Source organism: Cupressus sempervirens, chromosome 9 (assembly GCF_028749045.1).
Source record: "Cupressus sempervirens isolate cs-2001-9-10 chromosome 9, ASM2874904v1, whole genome shotgun sequence".
Classification (NCBI taxonomy): Eukaryota; Viridiplantae; Streptophyta; class Pinopsida; order Cupressales; family Cupressaceae; genus Cupressus; species Cupressus sempervirens.
Window position 1 is genome coordinate 704,987,359 of NC_143126.1, and position 18,534 is coordinate 705,005,892.

At 34.0% G+C, this 18,534-nt stretch overlaps 1 protein-coding gene across 1 annotated transcript in view; it reads right to left on the reverse strand.

Moving 5' to 3' along the window:
• Positions 1 to 548: 548 nt before the first annotated feature.
• The window catches only part of LOC149540676 (uncharacterized), a 60,670-nt gene continuing 42,684 nt past the window's right edge, over positions 549 to 18,534 (reverse strand). Inside the window, exons 3-7 of the mRNA XM_089802727.1 lie at positions 8,253 to 8,494; positions 7,770 to 8,133; positions 2,591 to 3,436; positions 848 to 1,064; positions 549 to 637 (exon numbers count right to left, since the gene is read on the reverse strand). Of these exons, the coding sequence (XP_089658853.1) occupies positions 549 to 637; positions 848 to 1,064; positions 2,591 to 3,436; positions 7,770 to 8,133; positions 8,253 to 8,494 (1,758 nt within the window). The remainder of the gene's footprint in view (positions 638 to 847; positions 1,065 to 2,590; positions 3,437 to 7,769; positions 8,134 to 8,252; positions 8,495 to 18,534) is intronic.

Here is an 18,534-nt window from a genome sequence, read left to right on the forward strand (position 1 = left end):
TGGGAGAATAGAAAGTTTACAAGTATGACAGTGAAAATGTCCTCATAATTGGGGTACGATATTTAATCTTCCCCTTTAACCAATTGAAACAATGGTTTTTGGTGTGTTTACTAAATGCTCCGTTTCCCCCTGTTTTATAGATTTCTATACAATCATTGTCACTTTTAAGAACATTACATTTGTAAATAAGAATTCCATTGCTCACAACGGTTCAGAGATATATGTTTTTGCATTATGCTCTCAAAATAGCAACTCAGAAACCATTAAAAACAAAAATAATCATTCGCATAATGTGAAACATTGTCACTAAAAGCATCTCATTTATCAAAGAGAATTCCAAAGCATCAACGTGTTCAGAGATATAAATTGTGCATTACAGCCTCGAAAAAATAAATAGAAATATAGTCATTAGCCCAACATAAAACATTGTCACTTCTGAGGCATCTCATTTATGATATAAAAAACCTCATCGCTTGAAATTGTTTGGAGATATAAGTTTTTCAATTATAGCTTGTAAATAGTAACTCAGAAACCATTGAAAAATTAAGTCATTTAGCAGAACATGAAATATCACCGCTCCTAAAAGCATCCCATTGATCAAAAAAAGATTTCGTGATATCAATATGCTCCTTCTTCCCTGCAACAAGTCCAATATATTCCTGTACAATTAGATAAAAACTATTAGTACTTGCATGAGGTTAACAAATAAAATTATAATTATCTTTGTTATATTAATAGAAAAACTAAGATCTTAGACTATTTACATGATCCTATAGAAACCAAGAAAATGTTACCCAAGTAGCACAAGTTTAGAAACAAGATCAAAATGGTAACTGAGAAAACATACAAGAATTAGAGGTTGAAGCACCAGAATGAGATTGCATCCTAGCATTGTGTGCAGGAGCTCCACCATCTTCTTCAATCATTTTTCCTGTCAGCTTCCTCTTAGATTCCTCTCTCTCTTGTATAGGGCTCAATCTTTTACCATTCTCAGAGCGTCGAATAATTTGCTTACTTAGATTTTGATTGTTGGTCATTGAATCTTCAAATCTGAACGTATTTTCCTGCATTTTGTTGAATTCCTTATCAAGTCAGTCAACTTCAATAGAAATTCCCTTTCAGTTCACATAAATCTTCTTACCGGAGCTTACAGATTTGTTTTAAGGTTTTAGATGAAATGGACAATTTATTATTTGAAATTAAGACTCACGTTCTTCTATGAAATGGATAACTCGTTATTTAAAAATCAAAAGTTCAAAATTGAGGTGAAAGATGGAAGATAATAGATTTAATCTCAACCATTTGTTCCGTTTGAACATTGTTCTAACCTTTTTACTGCTATTTTAATATTGAAATAGTTGTAACTATTTATGTAGACTTACATTATGAAAATACTTACAAAAGTTGTCAAACTTATATCTTCAACTTACAATCTATTATTTTGTAAGTACTCAATGTTGATATCTTTTTAGTGTTTGAAATTTTTTTGTTACATATTTATTTATATAAGTACTGTATACTTTGGAATAAGGATAATTTTAGAATTCATATGCATTTAAGAAAATATAATAGTAAAATTAACAATATCTATATTAGTTGTTATTTAAATTTGATACATTAATACATTAAGATATTGGTAAAAAGTTAATCTAGGTTACCTACACATATGTATTCTTATTATTTATTCACTTATACATCTATTTTTAAATTTCATATAAATCTAAAATACAAATTTGATATTTTCTAGTAAAATTTTAAATTAAATAATTATATTGAACAATTAATTAAATTGGTGTCTAAATTTGAGAGCTATAGGAGTTAATTTCTGAAAGTTATATTAGTTTGAAGTTAGGGAAGTTTCTAGTACTTGTATACCCGAAATGCATACAATAGAAGTTAAAAAATGATCAATTATTAGTGCATGTGTAATGTTAAAAAATGATCAATTATTAGTACATGTGTAATTGGCTATTGATACATATGTTGCCATTTTTAAGACTCCCTCAATGTTAGCAATTATCAATTACCAATACTTTTCCAAAGAATTTTTTTCAAAATTAATTGTTAAGAAGCCTATATTTATATTCAATTGAGTAAAATAACCTTTACATTTTAAGTTTCTATCGAATTCAACAAGTGAATATTCAAACATCTGGTATTGAGAGTTTGTCCATGTATGGTTTAGATAGTTTTGTTCTATGTTTAACTTCAGTGTCAATTTAGCTGTCCTAATGTGATTAAGCTTTGATGTACATTTTCATTCATTCTGGATAGTCCTTTTAGCAGTCCTTTGGTGTGAAGTGGTTGTTGTGTTGGGGTTTGTGTTAATGTGTGGCTATTTGTTTTGGTTCATGTTAGTTGTTGATGTAATTCTGTTGATCTAATAGTTTAATTCTTTAATTCTTTCTGTTTTGTAGAATCTCATTTATTATGAACCCCTATCTTCATGTCCCCTAGACTTGGTGTTTATTTTTATTTAAGATAAAATTCTTAACAAATATACGATCATTGCTCAAAAATAATTTCTCACTGAATATAATTTTTGGTTTGGATAATCAAATTAGAAAATGAACGATATTGAGATGCTAACCTGAATCCGAAGTCCAGGAGCAGCCAGTTGGACTCCAGTGGCAGCTGATCGCCCTTCCAAATTGACAGAATTTGTGTTGGCATACCGAAATCCAAGAATATCGAGTAGTAATTCCCTGGCAGAAAATGGTGCACCTCGTGATGGTGGAAGAATCGGACGCATTTCCAAATTGATTATGTTTGTTTTCTCATGGATGACTCCCCCATAGTTAATGTGATCTGAGATAGAAGCCTCGTCTCGAGCACTAGCCAAGGAATTGTATAGGATGGGCAACGCAACCTGAGCCTCGTTGTTCTCCACAAAAAGAGCTCCCTTGCTTGAGCAGAACAAATAATGTCCAAATGGTCTGTAAGGGCTTAAGTCGACCGCAAGCTCCGCTAGAAATCTTTCCAGTCTCTTTGCACCCTCCATATTAGTTGAATTGATGAGCACAGTCACTTCCCAGGCATGCTGCATGACAGTGCTTAGATACTCGGGAAAGCCCCCTCCTGCAGGTTCCATAAAAGTGTCTGAATTGTCTCCATTCATCTCCTCCATTGACTTCTGCCAGTAGGACAGCAAGAATTCCAAATGGCTACGCACAGATTCGCAGGAAGCTAACAGATTTCTGGCAAAAACATCACTGCTTGAAACAACATTGAAGAACTTATTGTCCCACCCCTGCTTACGAACTTCTCTGGCAAAAATTTCATCTCCAATTAGGGGAAAACCAAATGTGATGGCATAAACAGGGGCTTCCTTGCCCCATTTCTCCAAACTTGCGAGTGTGGCCAAAGTAGCAACCCCACCTCCAAAGGAATGCCCTGTAAACAGAACAGTTTTTTTCGTTCCCAGTGCCTCTTCAACCTGCAGGAACAAAACGGGAGCTTCATCAATTTCAAGTTAAAAACCATGGAATCTAGCAATATAAATAATAAAACAAAAGTAATGTTGTCTGAAGATAAATTCAGCCATGACGTGACAATCACGGGAAAAATGACTGCTTGACCACAAAGTACTTCACATCCTCCTCTTGAGGGAGAGTTAAGGACTGCCCAAAAGGGGAATCTTGAATTTATAGATCTAAGACAGAGAAGATAAGAAAAAAATTTGGGGTGAAAGTTGTTGAATGTAATTATGTTTTTCTCTTGTCAAATTAGACATAACTTCAAAAATGCAAAGTTAAATAAAATTTTGGATATACTCAGTGTTGGGGACTAAAAAGAAGTTGTATTGATGTAATTTACTGAAATAATTAATAAAATCTAGAAACTTTTTAGGTGCAGAAATTTAGCTGAAAGAATTATTGGAAAAATATATTTTTCTCAAATAGTAAATATATGATTTTGTATTACTATTATCCTATTATGAAATAATGTTTATTTATGTACTATTTTATGATCATCTAATATAGATTAAATTAGTAAAGTATATTATAAAATTTTATCTCTTATGATCTTTTCTACTAAAACAAGTGCAATCACATATTTTGATCTACACAACCTAAAAATTGAATCTCATCCATATCTTTTTAAAATTGGATAAGTTTCCAGTAATTTTCTAAAACAAAAAACCACCGGACCTATCACGTTGCTTAGGCAAAGACTATCGATTTCGATTCCTTGAGAGTCCGAGACTTCATTGTAATGAAATAAAGCTATCTGCTTTTTTTGTTTGGAGGTTGTTAAGAATTTTGCTCATAGCATGGTAAGTTTTCTTTCCTCCTAAATGGATAAGTCATCAGACTAGTTGGGCACATGTTGGGATATGAAGCCCAACGGTCGTGATTGTCCCTCTCCCTCTTGTCTCTTCATATTCAATGAGTTTTCTATAAATGACTTGTGCAGTCATGTTTTGTATCGTATCAGATATTTCATTAATATAATTGTTCCCTGCTTTGAGTGTGGATGTAGACAAAGTTTTACCGACTGACCATAAATAATTGTATCATTATATTTTGTCTTCTTTGTTGATTAATTTAATCTCCTTATTTAATAATTTACAGCACGTGAATGAAGCTGAGTAGATTTACTCCAAACACGTAAGATGAACTGATCCATACTCATAGTAAGCATAATCTAGGCCAGTCAAGTATATTCACTCTTACATAGGTCTGGCCCGAGGCAAGGGACAACATCAAAACCACTTAACAGGCCTGAGACATGTGAGGCTTCTACGTCAACAGAAGAATAGAGATTTTAGCAGACGACGTATAACCTCCTTTAAATGCTTCCATAAATAAGAACTGGAATGGTCCTCTTCGTAATGCCCCTTCCTAGTAATTACAGAGAGTTATAATCCTTAATCTTGGCCACGGAATACAAATTAATAGAGCAACGTACCCAGATTTCAGAACCTTCTACTTGTAATTGTAAAATTAAAAGAGCTAGAAATAAGCAGTAGAAACTAAAAACACAATGACATAATATTAATCATAGTTCCACAAAACTTTGCCTAAATCTACGCTGAGCAGGAGAATCTTTTTTTAAAGTCTGAATACAATATGCTTACAAGCTATAGCAGATCAAATATATATATACAAGTTTGAAGAAACTCTTGAATATCTAATTAGAGTTTAACAGACAAGGAACTGTTGAGCTTCACACCCCCGAATGTAATACCATCCATATTGAGTAGTTGCTAAAGCTGTGTAGATTATTGTTAACAACTGCAATATTACTTGGACACGATTTTAGATGTTATATTTACAGATACAAAACGAGTTTTATAAAATTTCTTCCCCATCATGGTCAAATTTGATGGATCAAGTCTAGATATAATGTATTAACGATGCTACCAATCTGTGCTTTGAGATTGTCGTTCCAAATATCTGAAAATTTGTTTAGAGCCTTATCGACTCAAAACAATCACTACGGTTATCGATTCATCAGCCTCTCCTTATTTCTCAGCATAGTTCACAATTAATATCTCTGATCTACTCCCCTGTTTTGCTCTGTTTTTCCTTACATTGCTATAATAGTTAATGTCTTTTAGCATGGGCTTCCTCCTCAAATGAATGGGACCAATTCTTTATTTATGGTAGTCTTTTTATCAAAATGATGATGGTAACTTCTCTGCTTGTATCAAGTGATAAGAAGTTTGTAAAAGGTCATACACTTGCTCTGTTTTGAGTTCTTTAAACAGAGCTGAAGTTCCAATGTAAGAAGCTTTTATGCACACATTGCACAGCAGTGATGTTTTTGTTTCGTCTGCAGAACAACGTTGAAGCTCTTATAATCGAAGTTGAAGTTCTGTTTCTCTAACTCTTTGTTCATTTGGTATCAGAACCAACGATGACATCTTCTTTTGGCACAAGTCATATAAATCCTCAGATTCTTCAGTTTATACGCCAGAAAAAAATATGGATATTGTTCAAGGACAATGAAGTTTTCTTCAGCTTCTAAAGATATATGAAAATTTGTGGAAGTTTCAGATCTACCAATGTCTTATCTTATGTCGAAAAGAATTTGCTCAAGGATAACACGCAAAACATTTTCAAAGCTCTCCTCTACATCTCTGAAGGAATGTCTATGAGCATATGAGCATCTTCTCAAAGCTTGCAGTAGATGCAATGATATCAAAGCAAAGCATGAGATACCCTTCAAACTACATATTAAAGAATGATCGAGGTAAATTCTACATTGTTGTAAATGTTGAAAACAGATGTTCAAACTATGTCAATTGAAGATTATAAATTTGTAAATTTGTTTTTATAAATTTACAAAAAGTCTACCTAAATTTAGAAATTTGTGAGTGGAAACAAGAATTATGGGATTACTTGAGCCGCAATGATGATAAGAAGAATAAATCCAATATCACTTTGTACTCAATAGAAAGATATAGACGGTTACAGAATCGTAATTTCTTTACATTGGCTGCGTCTGGGTATCATCTACAACTTTGGCACTCGATAGAACTACCCAAAACCATCTTGATATAACAGGTTGCTTAGGCAAAACTGAGAATTTGGATTCCTTTAGATTTCTTTACAACAATTATCTGTTTCATTTTCGTTTGGAGGTTGTCAAGACTCCTGCCGATATATATTGTGGCAATCTTTCAATTTCTCCTCAGTGGATCAGGCTACATGGGCACACAGGTGAGTAGATTTACTTCAAACATGTAGGAATGATTGTGATATTGTTATCAGGATTTAACTGTGTAGTTCTTAAGTCAAACTCATTGACCCATGTTTTATGAGTAGTGGTTCACACGAATCTATCTCTCATGAGAATTAATGGAACACTTAACATTTATTGGATCTAGGTGATGCTCCGGACTTCCTGAGAGAGCACTCATCCCAGTAGTCTTCCAGCTCTAACACACTTACTACAGAGTTCCCTCTCATGAAACATGGGTCAATGAGTTTGACTTAAGAACTACACAGTTAAATCATGATAACAATATCACAATTTGACTTACTGTAGAAAATATCTGCTACTTATCAATATAGAAATGAAATTACACTGATTCATAGTAAGAATAATCTTGTCCAGTCCAAGTCTATTCACTCTAGACAGGCCTGGCTTAAGACAAGAGATAAACCTGAACCCAGATGTCAGGACTAAAACCTACGAGGTGTTTATGTGAAAACAAAAACAATCTATAGTATCCCAGATGTAAAAGCTCAGAAGAAAGAGGGTAGAGGAATAACTTTCTTTAGCTGTTCCCCTGCATAAGGACAGGATAGTTCACTTTTTGAATGCCCCTTCATAAGGTGCAATCCTATGTCTGGACACTCTTAAATACAAACTGCACAAATACTCCTTTTCCTCAATGTTGCTTAACCTTCTCAAATTTCAGAACCTTGCACTTCAATACAATCCATGTTGAGCAACTTGTAATTTCTAAAGCTAGGTAGATTGCTAACAACTGCAACTTTACTCGGACATGAACATGAATGTAGATTTTATAGTTACATATTCAAAACACGGTTTATACAATTCATTCCTATTCATAGTCGAATTTGATGGATCATGTTAGATTTATTAGATTAATTAGGTTAGTTTCTAAGTTTAGTTTAAATAATCAAATAAGTTAGATCTATAATAAGTAGTTTTTAAAGGAAAAATAAAGTTATATAAAGTTGTTCATATATCAATGTGAAATAATTTAATATCAATTCTCTATGTATCCAGAAAATCTAAATCAATAAAATCAGCACTTTAAATTTTAGCTCTTTCAGGATCAAGATACAAACCTGTGCTTTGAGATTGTCGTTCCAAACATATGAAAATTTGGTGAGAGCCTCTTTGCTGATAAGCGCTAGCACCAGGGACTCAAAACAATCGTTAAGCTCATTGATGTTGCACGCACCAAATTTGTGGTCTGTCTGAGGCGGTAAGGCACTGGAATGTAGAGAACCAGAAAAGGCTAGGCAAATTTTGCTATTTCCAATTTCTTGCAAAACATATCCATTGTCACTATTGTAAGCAGTACAGCTTAGCTTCCATCCCCTAATCATACATGTTTTGATATATTCTGTCTCTGCAAACCTGTACTCAACACCGACCACAAGCACAAAGTTAACATAAACGAGAACAGAAGAATAATCAGAGGGAATGCTGTACATGATCAATCCAAGTGGGTCTACCGATCAAAATTTCAGAGGAAGTTGTTAATGAAGCCAAATCCACAAAATGCATAATTGAAATGAAATGAAGCTGCCATAATTATGCTAAACCTTGCAAAAGTCGCACCCATGAGCACAGCGATGCTCTCTCCGTCCCTTCCTTTCTTCACTTGTGAATTCTTGCAGGCACCGTGCTCTTCTCGGCCCCCTTCTTGAACAGTGTTTAGAGGAGAGGTAACGCAGAGCAAATACCAGACTTCGGTGTTTGTAATAGAGTTCAAGCACAACCAAATACCGCTTTGTCGTGAGGAAATATTAAAAAAATGTTTTGATGTTACGTAATCGCCGGTTCGCTGAAAAATACAAATCTTAGTCCTCAAAAAGTATAAATTTTGTTTCGCTTCTTTCACTTTCGCTACTTTCACCGGTCGACTTCTTTGCTCATGATATAGTATTTGTTGATAGGCTAAGCACATACTTCACAAGTGAAAATTAATTATTTTTATATTTTCTTATAAAATTAATATACTTTATAGTGAAGATGCAACTTTTTTATGGTTAGAAATGAACAAATCTAATTTGTAGTAATCTCATTGACTAAAATCATTTAGCTTCTTATACATGCTTTTTATGGAAGCACTATAAAAATATAATTTTTGAGACATTCTTTTCGGGTTTATGAAATTGTTGTAATAATTTACCCAATACTATTATTCATGATGCATATTAATAATGATGGGATATAACATTAAAAATTATAATATAATACAGTATTATAATCTATTTTTTTATTTAAATAATTTTTACTATACGGAATATGATACTATAATATGATATATATTATAATACTATATCATATAACGTATTAATGGTGATATATAATTAGAAAAATACAACACTAAACTACAATTAAGATTGTTAAAAATACAATTAAAACGTATTTAATTAAAATTAGAGTTGTGGTTTAAAGGCTCACATAAATACTTTTATGATATTATTAGATTTTTGTACTTAAATTTCAACTATCTACTATAATTTTTTAAAATATCATAATAATTAATCAATTTATATATTTAATACTTATAATAATAGTCACCAAATTATAAATTTAGATATAAAATTAAAATTAAAATTAATTAAAACAAAAGGCAAGTACTTAGACATTGTGTGACACTTGATTTTTTTAAAGTGAATGAGTTCTCATCTACTTCCACACTTCACACTTGCTATAAGTTTGCAATCATTATGAATGTGCATATCATTTTCAATGTATGGTCTAATTTGATCTATTTTGACCCTTTCATTTTCTTGGATCCTTGTATGATCTTATGCATTGCTAATTAGAGTTTTCTATTGTCTAATTTAGATAGTTGTAATTATTTATATCAAAAGTTCATTTGTCTTTTTTAAAATTGTATTGTTAGGGCTAATGAATTGTTGATCTCAAATTGTATTACAAGAAGTGTATCCCTAATGTAATTATAGAATATAGAACACATCCTTTTGTAATACATTTGACTAAGGGCAATTATGACTCATGGGCAATAGGAATCATCACATATTGTATGTTGGCATTATGTTGTATTTGTCATTAGTGACAACACTTATTCAATTCTGAATGATTACCAAGCTCATCACTTAGTCTACAGTTTACACCGAGCATTCAGTGGTTGCCAAGTAAGTTCAGCAGTTAAGTAGTTCACACCGAACATTCCTGAAGCTACCGAGTGAGTGTGCAGTCCAACAATGTTCACTGAGTAGATAGTGGCCATTGAGCTTCACAGTGTCTACCGAGTCATTAGTTTGTGTGATGAGAAGCCAGTGTCTACCGAGTGATGGATGTATAGTGTTTACCAAGTGAAGCAAGGTAAACGAAGGATTCAGTATCTACCGAGTGACACTATATCTACGAGTCTCCAATGGTTACCAAGTTCAAAGCTACATTGTGTGATTAGTATGAACCAAGCTTCTACTTCTACCGAGTGCATGATGATGTTGAGTAATGCAGTGGACGTCGAGTATCAGAAGTTCACCAGGTCAACTTACAGAACTCGAGTTTCTACTACTTGGCCGACTCAGTAATATTTTGTTTACTTGTGTTTTAGCCGACCTTGTAATTGTAAATATTGGAATTATATATATATATATATATATATATATATATATATATATATATATATATATATATATATATATATATATATATATATATATATATATATATATATATATATATATATATATATGTAATGTATTGTATCATTTGCAATGTATGGATGTGACTATCAAAGAATGAATATGTAATATTTTGAGAAGAGTGAATGTGAATCAATAGTAGAGCAGAGTATTCAGCAAGGTCTACAAGGCGCAGTAAAGTTATATCAATCACAACAAGTGATATGTACTTCAAGGATCTAATCAGCAATCAAGCTGTAAGTTAGATCTACTGTTTCAACTTGATAGGTGAATCAATTTTCAAATCCTTTAATAGGGTAGACTTAACAGTCTTTGTTTAAATCTCTTAACATAGTGCATACTTCATTGTATGTTTGTAAAACCTCTAACAAGGTGGATCTAGCAGTCCAAATTGCTCTTAACAGGGTAGATCATCAGAAGTGGTCAATATAAGCCCTAACAGGCCAACTTTATACTGCAATAGTGAAGTTTTGTGGGCATCATCCTCACCCCAGTTTTACTTTCTATTTGGAAGGTTTCTGGATCACCAAAATTCTATGTTCATGTGTTATGAATGTTTATCTTTTCTCATGCATGTAGTAGATTAGATGAATGAATGATGAATGGATTAAGTACTGAACTAATTTAAAATTTTTGAGGTTATTGATTCACCCTTGCCCTCTCAATAACCTAGCTAGTCTTGATTATTTGTAACAATTGGTATTAGAACTTTGCGATTCTTAGGATAAAGTTTGACTGCTTGAGCAAAGATCAAGGACAATGGAGATATTCAAACTTGATAAAGCTATTGATAATGAGAAGCTAGATCTGGAAATGGCTATAGTCCAACTCAAGGAAGCAAAAGAGCATCTTTCTCAATCCCTAAAAAGAAGGAAGGAACTTGCAAGACAAATGAATGACCACCATTATGTTGAAGAAAAGATTGAATATTTTTTCCCTTCAAGCAGTTCAAATGAACCAAATGAGGCAATCATAGAACTCCTAGAAAAGAATAGTTCTTTTCAAGAAGAGGTAAGAAAATTGAAAAGAGAATAGGAAATTCAGTCAATAAGAATGTGGGAAATCTTGGAACAAAGGAATAAGACAAGTGAAGACTTGGAATCAAGGAACAATGCAAATCAAAATCAATCCCTTCAGCAAGAAAGTCTTATCAATCAACTCTCCAATGCAAATGAGGAAATCATGAATTTGAGATCTGAAAATGAAAGTTTAAGGAATGATTTAATCACAGAAAGACAGACCAATGAAAGATTGAAAGATGATCTAATTTCTGAAAAGCAACTCAATGAAAGGATAATGAAATCTTAAGCAGAATCTTCAAAGGTAAAAAGGTAAAGCAGGACTTGGATATAAAGAAGAAGGTGAATCTTCCAAGTAGGGTGCCCAAAGGAATCAAAGACCTACTTGCAATCATTGTGGTAAGTTAGGTCATACACTAAACAAATGTTGGAGCAATGGAAAGACAAAATTCAATGGAAAATGCTACAATTGTAGTCAACATGGTCATAAAGCTAATGAATGCAAGGAGAAACCAAAATTTGAAGGTAAATGTCACAAATGTAAGAAGCAAGGTCACAAGGCAATTGAATGCAGATCTAAAATATTCAATCTAGTTGAACAACTTGTAAAGACAATATTTGGTTGGGACTACAATACTTGGTGTAGATGTCACTATTGTGGAGAATATGGATACATTGGCATAAACTGTGCAAGGCATCATTTCAAAAAGAAGGATACAATAGTAAGATGTTATACATGCACTGAACTTGGTCATATAGCCAAGAACTGCATGAACGTAGGAAAGGTTGAAGATGAAAAGAAAGCTAAAGCTAATAATATCAGGAAGCAGATGAGACAGTAGTAGATTCCCAAATCTACCAAGTAGAACAGTTCAAATGATGGTCATGTGGGTGACTCCACCATTTCCAATTAGATTCCTAAAGGAGGAACTAGAATTACATCTTCAAGACAAATCTCGAGTAGTTCCAACGAAATGAAAGAAAGATCGAAATCAATATTGCATATACAGAGGGATCACATGAATTTAGCATTCACCAAGCTAGGTTGGTCATGGACTCAACCAAGCTAAGTTGGGAGTAATAAGATTTTTTCTCAATCGCTAAGTCATAAGTTTCTACCGAGCAAGTGAGGGGATGATAGTCTATCATGCACTATGTCATTATGGTACCAAGCATTAATGGAGAATTTTTCATCAAAAGGGTAGAATTTGACTTCATTTTTCACTGCAATTTTAGAATTCATAAAGCAGAGCAATTCCAGGTGCATCCAGGTAATTTCGAGCGAATTTGTAGTGAAGAATTTGTTCAAAAAATTTCTCTTATTTACCGGGTAGCGATGGCATCCAGAAGCACCAGCAACAGTAAGGAAAAAAGAGGGTCTAAGATGTTGGTAAAAGGTGTGGACTGGAAAGTGTCAAACTTCAAGCTAGTATCAACAGTTGCAGAGTCACTGGACCCTAATGGAGCTTAATCTCAAATTCCTCCCAAGGTACTCCTAATTAACGATATTCACACTCATTTTAAGTGTTCTATTCAAGAGATTGGAAACTTAGAGATGGATAATGCCCTAGGAGAAATGTGTGTTGATGGTTTGTTGAAACCTGAGCATAAGCATTTAGAAACCAAAGGATTAACCCATATTCCGCAAATGCCAAGGAGCTTTCAAATTAAGTGGATTAGGTATATTCTCAGTTGTGTGCATAATAGACAGTTGTGGTTAGAACAACTTGTATTGATCACAAAGAAAATGATTCATAAGATTATGGGTCTCCCCATGCTGAGCAAAGCCAAAACTACCAAAACCCTAGGTGGGTATGAACTTCAAAAGAAAACCCTAGTCGAGTGGGATGGTAGAGTTTTGAAGATTAGCACTATTTCTGACGTTGAATTAAGGTTTGGTATTCACATCATTACTCATAAGATTTATAGCTCTAGTCACTTGAATAGTGTGTTGTGCGAGGCAGTGGATTTGGCATATAAGGTTGTGAAGAAGAATTTGGAATTTGATCTGTTAGAGTTATTGTTGAAGTAGTTGAATAAAAACATGGATAGTATCAGGACTTCAAAGAACAACTTGTGCAAATTTGGTTTTTTGCTAACATGTCTCTTCTTTTATGTTCAAAAGTTTTTCCCATCAAAAGGTTCAGTAGTATGGAAGAAAGACACCCCAATTCTGTATCAGATTAATGATTTCATTGCTGAAATGGGTATAAATTTTGATAACATTATGGATAATTACTTTGAAGATTTCAAGGAGAAGATGAACAACAGGTTCAGGATTCCTCCCAAGCTTGTTGAAGACTACAAAGATGATGTATGTTTTATGGTTGATTGTGATAGAGTATATATCCAGGTAGTCAGGCCTAGAACTGCATAAGTGAAACCTCTTCCATATGAGGTTAACATTGATGAAACAAAAGATATCATTGAAGCACTGGTGAATGAGCCAATAGATCCTAAGCTACCTATTTTTGGAAGTTATGATGAGGCCAAAGCCAGAATTGAGCTTGAAATCAAGCTTCCCTAGGCTATAAGCAAAGGCAAGAGGAAGATTACCAAGATGAAAACTGCAAGTGCCCCTCTCATGCTTACCGAGGGAAAAGGATAGGATGAACAAGAAGAAGAACAGGAATTTGAAAAGGAGGCAGAGCCAGTAAGAAAAAGGGAAGAGTAATCATTACCAAGCCACCCAAGGCTTCCACAACTATTTTCACAAGGAGATCCAAGAAGAAAGGTGGTAGTGAAGTTGTATTGAGCAAGCCCCCAATCACCTTTCAAAAAAGGTTGAAACAGATGGAAGAAGGAACATGCATCAAAAACTTCAAGGCATTAAAGTTTGAAACTAGAATAGATGTTGAGAAAATGCAAATTGAGGAGCTAGTGCTCAATAAGATGGGAAAATGGAAATATTCCCCCGATCAAATTGCCCCTCAAATTTCAAATGAATTATTGGCAAGATTGTAGCCAAGGTGGGAATCAACTGTACAGACATCAAAAGATATATATGAGCAATCATTGAGGAATTTACTAGCTAATCTTATAGATGCAGAAGTTAAGGCAACAATGAAAAATAATGAAGGTAAAATGATGATTAGATTCCATACATGTTTGATTTTGATCAAAGGCATTGAGCATGTTGTTAGAGATGCAACAAACATGTGGAAGAACATCTATCATTTGCATAAGCCTAGTGAAGACCCAGTGGAAATAAAGGATGATGATGATGAAAATGATGATGATGAAGAAGATAACACTCCATGTGTTACCATTGATGTTGAGGAATGTCAAGAGTTGATGAAGGATGATGAAGAGAAAGAGGGAGAAGTTGAAGAGGAAGATAAGGAAGGAGATAAAGAAAGTGATCCAGTGAGAATTGTAGCACAAGTCATAGCCTCCCTTCCTCACTCTCCACCTAAGATTGCTACATCATCAGGGTTGGAGATAGCTTCAGCAAATGTGACCATAGCCACAACATACACATCATCTGTTCAGTCATTATTTTTTACCTCTTAGCTCCAGGTATCTACAATGGAAGTGTCTACCACTTCATCTAACAAGATGCAACCCTCTTCATCAGCTCCTGAGTCAACAACATAAGCTGCATCTAGTTCTACAATTTTTTCAACTTCATGAGCAACATCTATAGTAAGTTTGCCATCATGTTCTATAGTTTTGTCAACTACAACTTTGATAGCACCAATTTTTATTCCAGTTAGTTATTCTATTGTAAGTATTCCAGTTTGTGCTCCACCTATTGTTACTTCAATTTTGGGTAGCACATCAATTTTGGATTCAATTAGCACTTCTTTCAATTTTCCTTCAATTGGACCTATTCAAGTTTTTATTGCAAGTCTAGCTATCTCTACAATTGTTTCTATTCCTAAGTCTAAGGCAGTAAAGTTAGAAGTAGAACCAAGGACACCACTAAAACTTTTGATTACTGGTAAGGAAATTGATGAAGACATTGATTTAGACAAGGAAATTGTCATTCCTAAGTTGGATCTAGATATTGCTACAACTGATGAAGTGATACTGGTCAATCAACTTTTGGAACAGAAGGCAAGGCAGAAACAGTCAAGAGTTGAAAGAGATAGAGAATTTACAATAATTGAAAATGCTAAGAATATAATAACAGAAGCTATTGGTGTTGATGTGGATTCATCTCAACACATTTTGCTACAATTGGAAGAAGCAATCAATAATTTTAATGAGGATACCTCTAGCCAAGAAAAGTTAATTGAGAAGGCAAAGAAGAATTTTGATAACAAGGTGCTTGAGCACATTGCTATAAACTAGGTTGAACTATCCTCAAATTTGGGCAATCTTGAACATTCTTTCACCAATGTGACATCACTTTTTGCTAAGCTTTGTGATGTTACCAAGTATACCAAGGAGATCAAAGAGAAACTAAATAAGATTGATGTAGATATGAAGGCAAGTGCTCAAAGGCTACAACTTGACCCCAGTTCAAGCTCAACACATCACATCAAGGTGAGATTTTTGTCAGATATGCAGGCAAAATTGCTAAGAGAGGGAGCCAGGATAAGGTCCACATTGATAGATATCCAAAATATGATCCTTCCAGTTATGGACACAATGTAGAAATGTATTGCATATTCAAAGACATTGGTCCAAGATAACAATTTTTCTATTGTAGATCATATGATTGAACTCTCAGTAGAAGTTCAAGTGGCACTCTCCACCTGCAAGATTTTGCAAGACAACTGGGATAAGACTTTAGCTCTTATTCTCAAGGTACACTCTGAATTTCTCTCACATTTTGGTGTCTCTATTTGAATGTATTGCATAAATCTTTGGCATTATTGTCAAAAAGGGGGAGTAAGAGATGATAAGAGACTTGTGGAGACAATAAGGGAGAAAATAGATTGATATATGTACAAAGAGACTATGTATATACTATGTCATATGTCTGGGGGAGATATGTGAGATATGTATATATAGCAGCTTTACACAGATCAATTTTGAAAAATCAAAATTAGTATGTTAGTGTACATAAGGCTTATAAGTGTTTTTGTCACAAATGCCAAAGGGGGAGATTGTTGGCATTATGTTGTATTTGTCATTAGTGACAACACTTATTCAATTTTGAATGATTACCAAGCTCATCACTCAGTCTACAGTTTATACTGAGCATTCAGTGGTTGCCAAGTAAGTTTAGCAATTAAGCAGTTCACACTGAGCATTCTTGAAGCTACCGAGTGAGTGTGTAGTCCAACAGTGTTCACTGAGCAGATAGTGGTCATTGAGCTTCATAGTGTCTACTAAGTCATCAATTTGTGTGATGAGAAGTCAGTGTTTACTGAGTGATGGATGTATAGTGTTTATTGAGTGAAGCAAGGTAAATGAAGGATTCAATATCTACCGAGTGACACTATATCTACCAAGTCTCCAATGGTTACCGAGTTCAAAGCTACATTGTGTGATTAGTATGGATTGAGCTTCTACTTCTATCGAGTGCATGACGATGCTAAGTAATGCAGTGGATGCAAAGTATCAGAAGTTCACCAAGTTAGCTTATAGAACCCAATTTTCTACTACTTGGCCGACTCAGTAATATTTTGTTTACTTGTGTTTTAACCGACCTTGTAATTGTAAATATTGGAATGATATATATGTAATGTATCGTATCATTTGCAATGTATGGATGTGAGTATCAAGGAATGAATATGTAATATTTTGAGAAGAGTGAATGTGAATCAATAGTAGAGCAGAGTATTCAACAAGGTCTACAAGGAGCAATAAAGTTATATCAATCACAAGAGGTGATCTGTACTTATCAACAATCAAGTTGTAAGTCAGATCTACTATTTCATCCTAATAGGTGAATTAGTTTTCAAATCCTTTAATAGGTTAGACTTAAAAGTTTTTGTTTTAATCTCTTAACAGAGTGCATACTTCATTGTATGTTTGTAAAACCTCTAACAAGGTGGATCTAGCAGTCCAAATTGCTCTTAATAGGGCAGATCATCAAAAATGGTCAACGTAAGCCCTAACAGACCAACTTTATACTATAGTAGTGAAGTTTTGTGGGCATCATCCCCACCCTAGTTTTACTTTCTACTTGGAAGGTTTTTGGGTCACCAAAATTCTGTGTTCATGTGTTATGAATGTTTATCTTTTCTCATGCATGCAGTAGATTAGATGAATGAATGATGAATGGATTAAGTGATGAATTAATTTAAAGTTTTTGAGGTTACTGATTCACCCCTCCCCTCTCATTAACCTAGCTAGTCTTGATTATTTCTAATAATTGTAGATGGCTTAGTCTCTGACCTCATATTTATGGGCTTGTTCTTGAGCCAAAGATACAATGGAAGTGTAAGAATTTGGTATAGCTTTGATAACATGTAAGAATTTGCCTTAGGGAAAAATTACCCGAGATCAAGGAACTCAAGCACAAGCACAACAATAGACCAAGAAGAGTATAATCAATATGAGAATGCTCTCTATTATGTCAAAAGCATGTACATACACACTAGGAGTGCTTGTATATAAAGGCATCTAAGATGCATCTAGAATGGTTCTAGAAAGAACTTTGAGATAAGCATAACAACTAAGCACATGTCCTCCATTGTGCATGAATGTACATGCATCAATGAGGGGATAAGCATGATGAGGTGTCTCACATGTGGAGATGTTGTAGACACCATATGCATAATTAGAGTGCTAACTCCTATGTTGTCAACATGACAACTCACAAGAGTATGCATACTCCTAGGTGACTAACTAATAAATAATAAAATAATGCATTAACATAAGTAAACTTAAGTAAGTGTAAATAGTAAATAGTAAATACTTATTTACACCAACACTCCCCCTTAAGTGAAACTTAGGGGAATGCACTTGAGCTCACAAAATCTAGGATGAAATGCATAATGGGTCTCGACTACTAGGCCATGTTAGGTACCCATGTGCATAATGAAATGCAATCTCTCATAAAGTAGAGAAAGAGGGAAAACCACATGGGAAAAACCCTCCCCCAAAAAGAGAGATGAAGAAAACAAGATGCATGGATGGATGAAGTAATCAAGAACCCTCCCCATACGATATACATCAAGTATATACAAAAGAGAATCAGGAGAAGGACAAAACCCCATAAGAGGAAAAAGTCCCCCCTATAAAAGAGAAGAAGAAGGAGACAAGGTAGCCCCCCGACC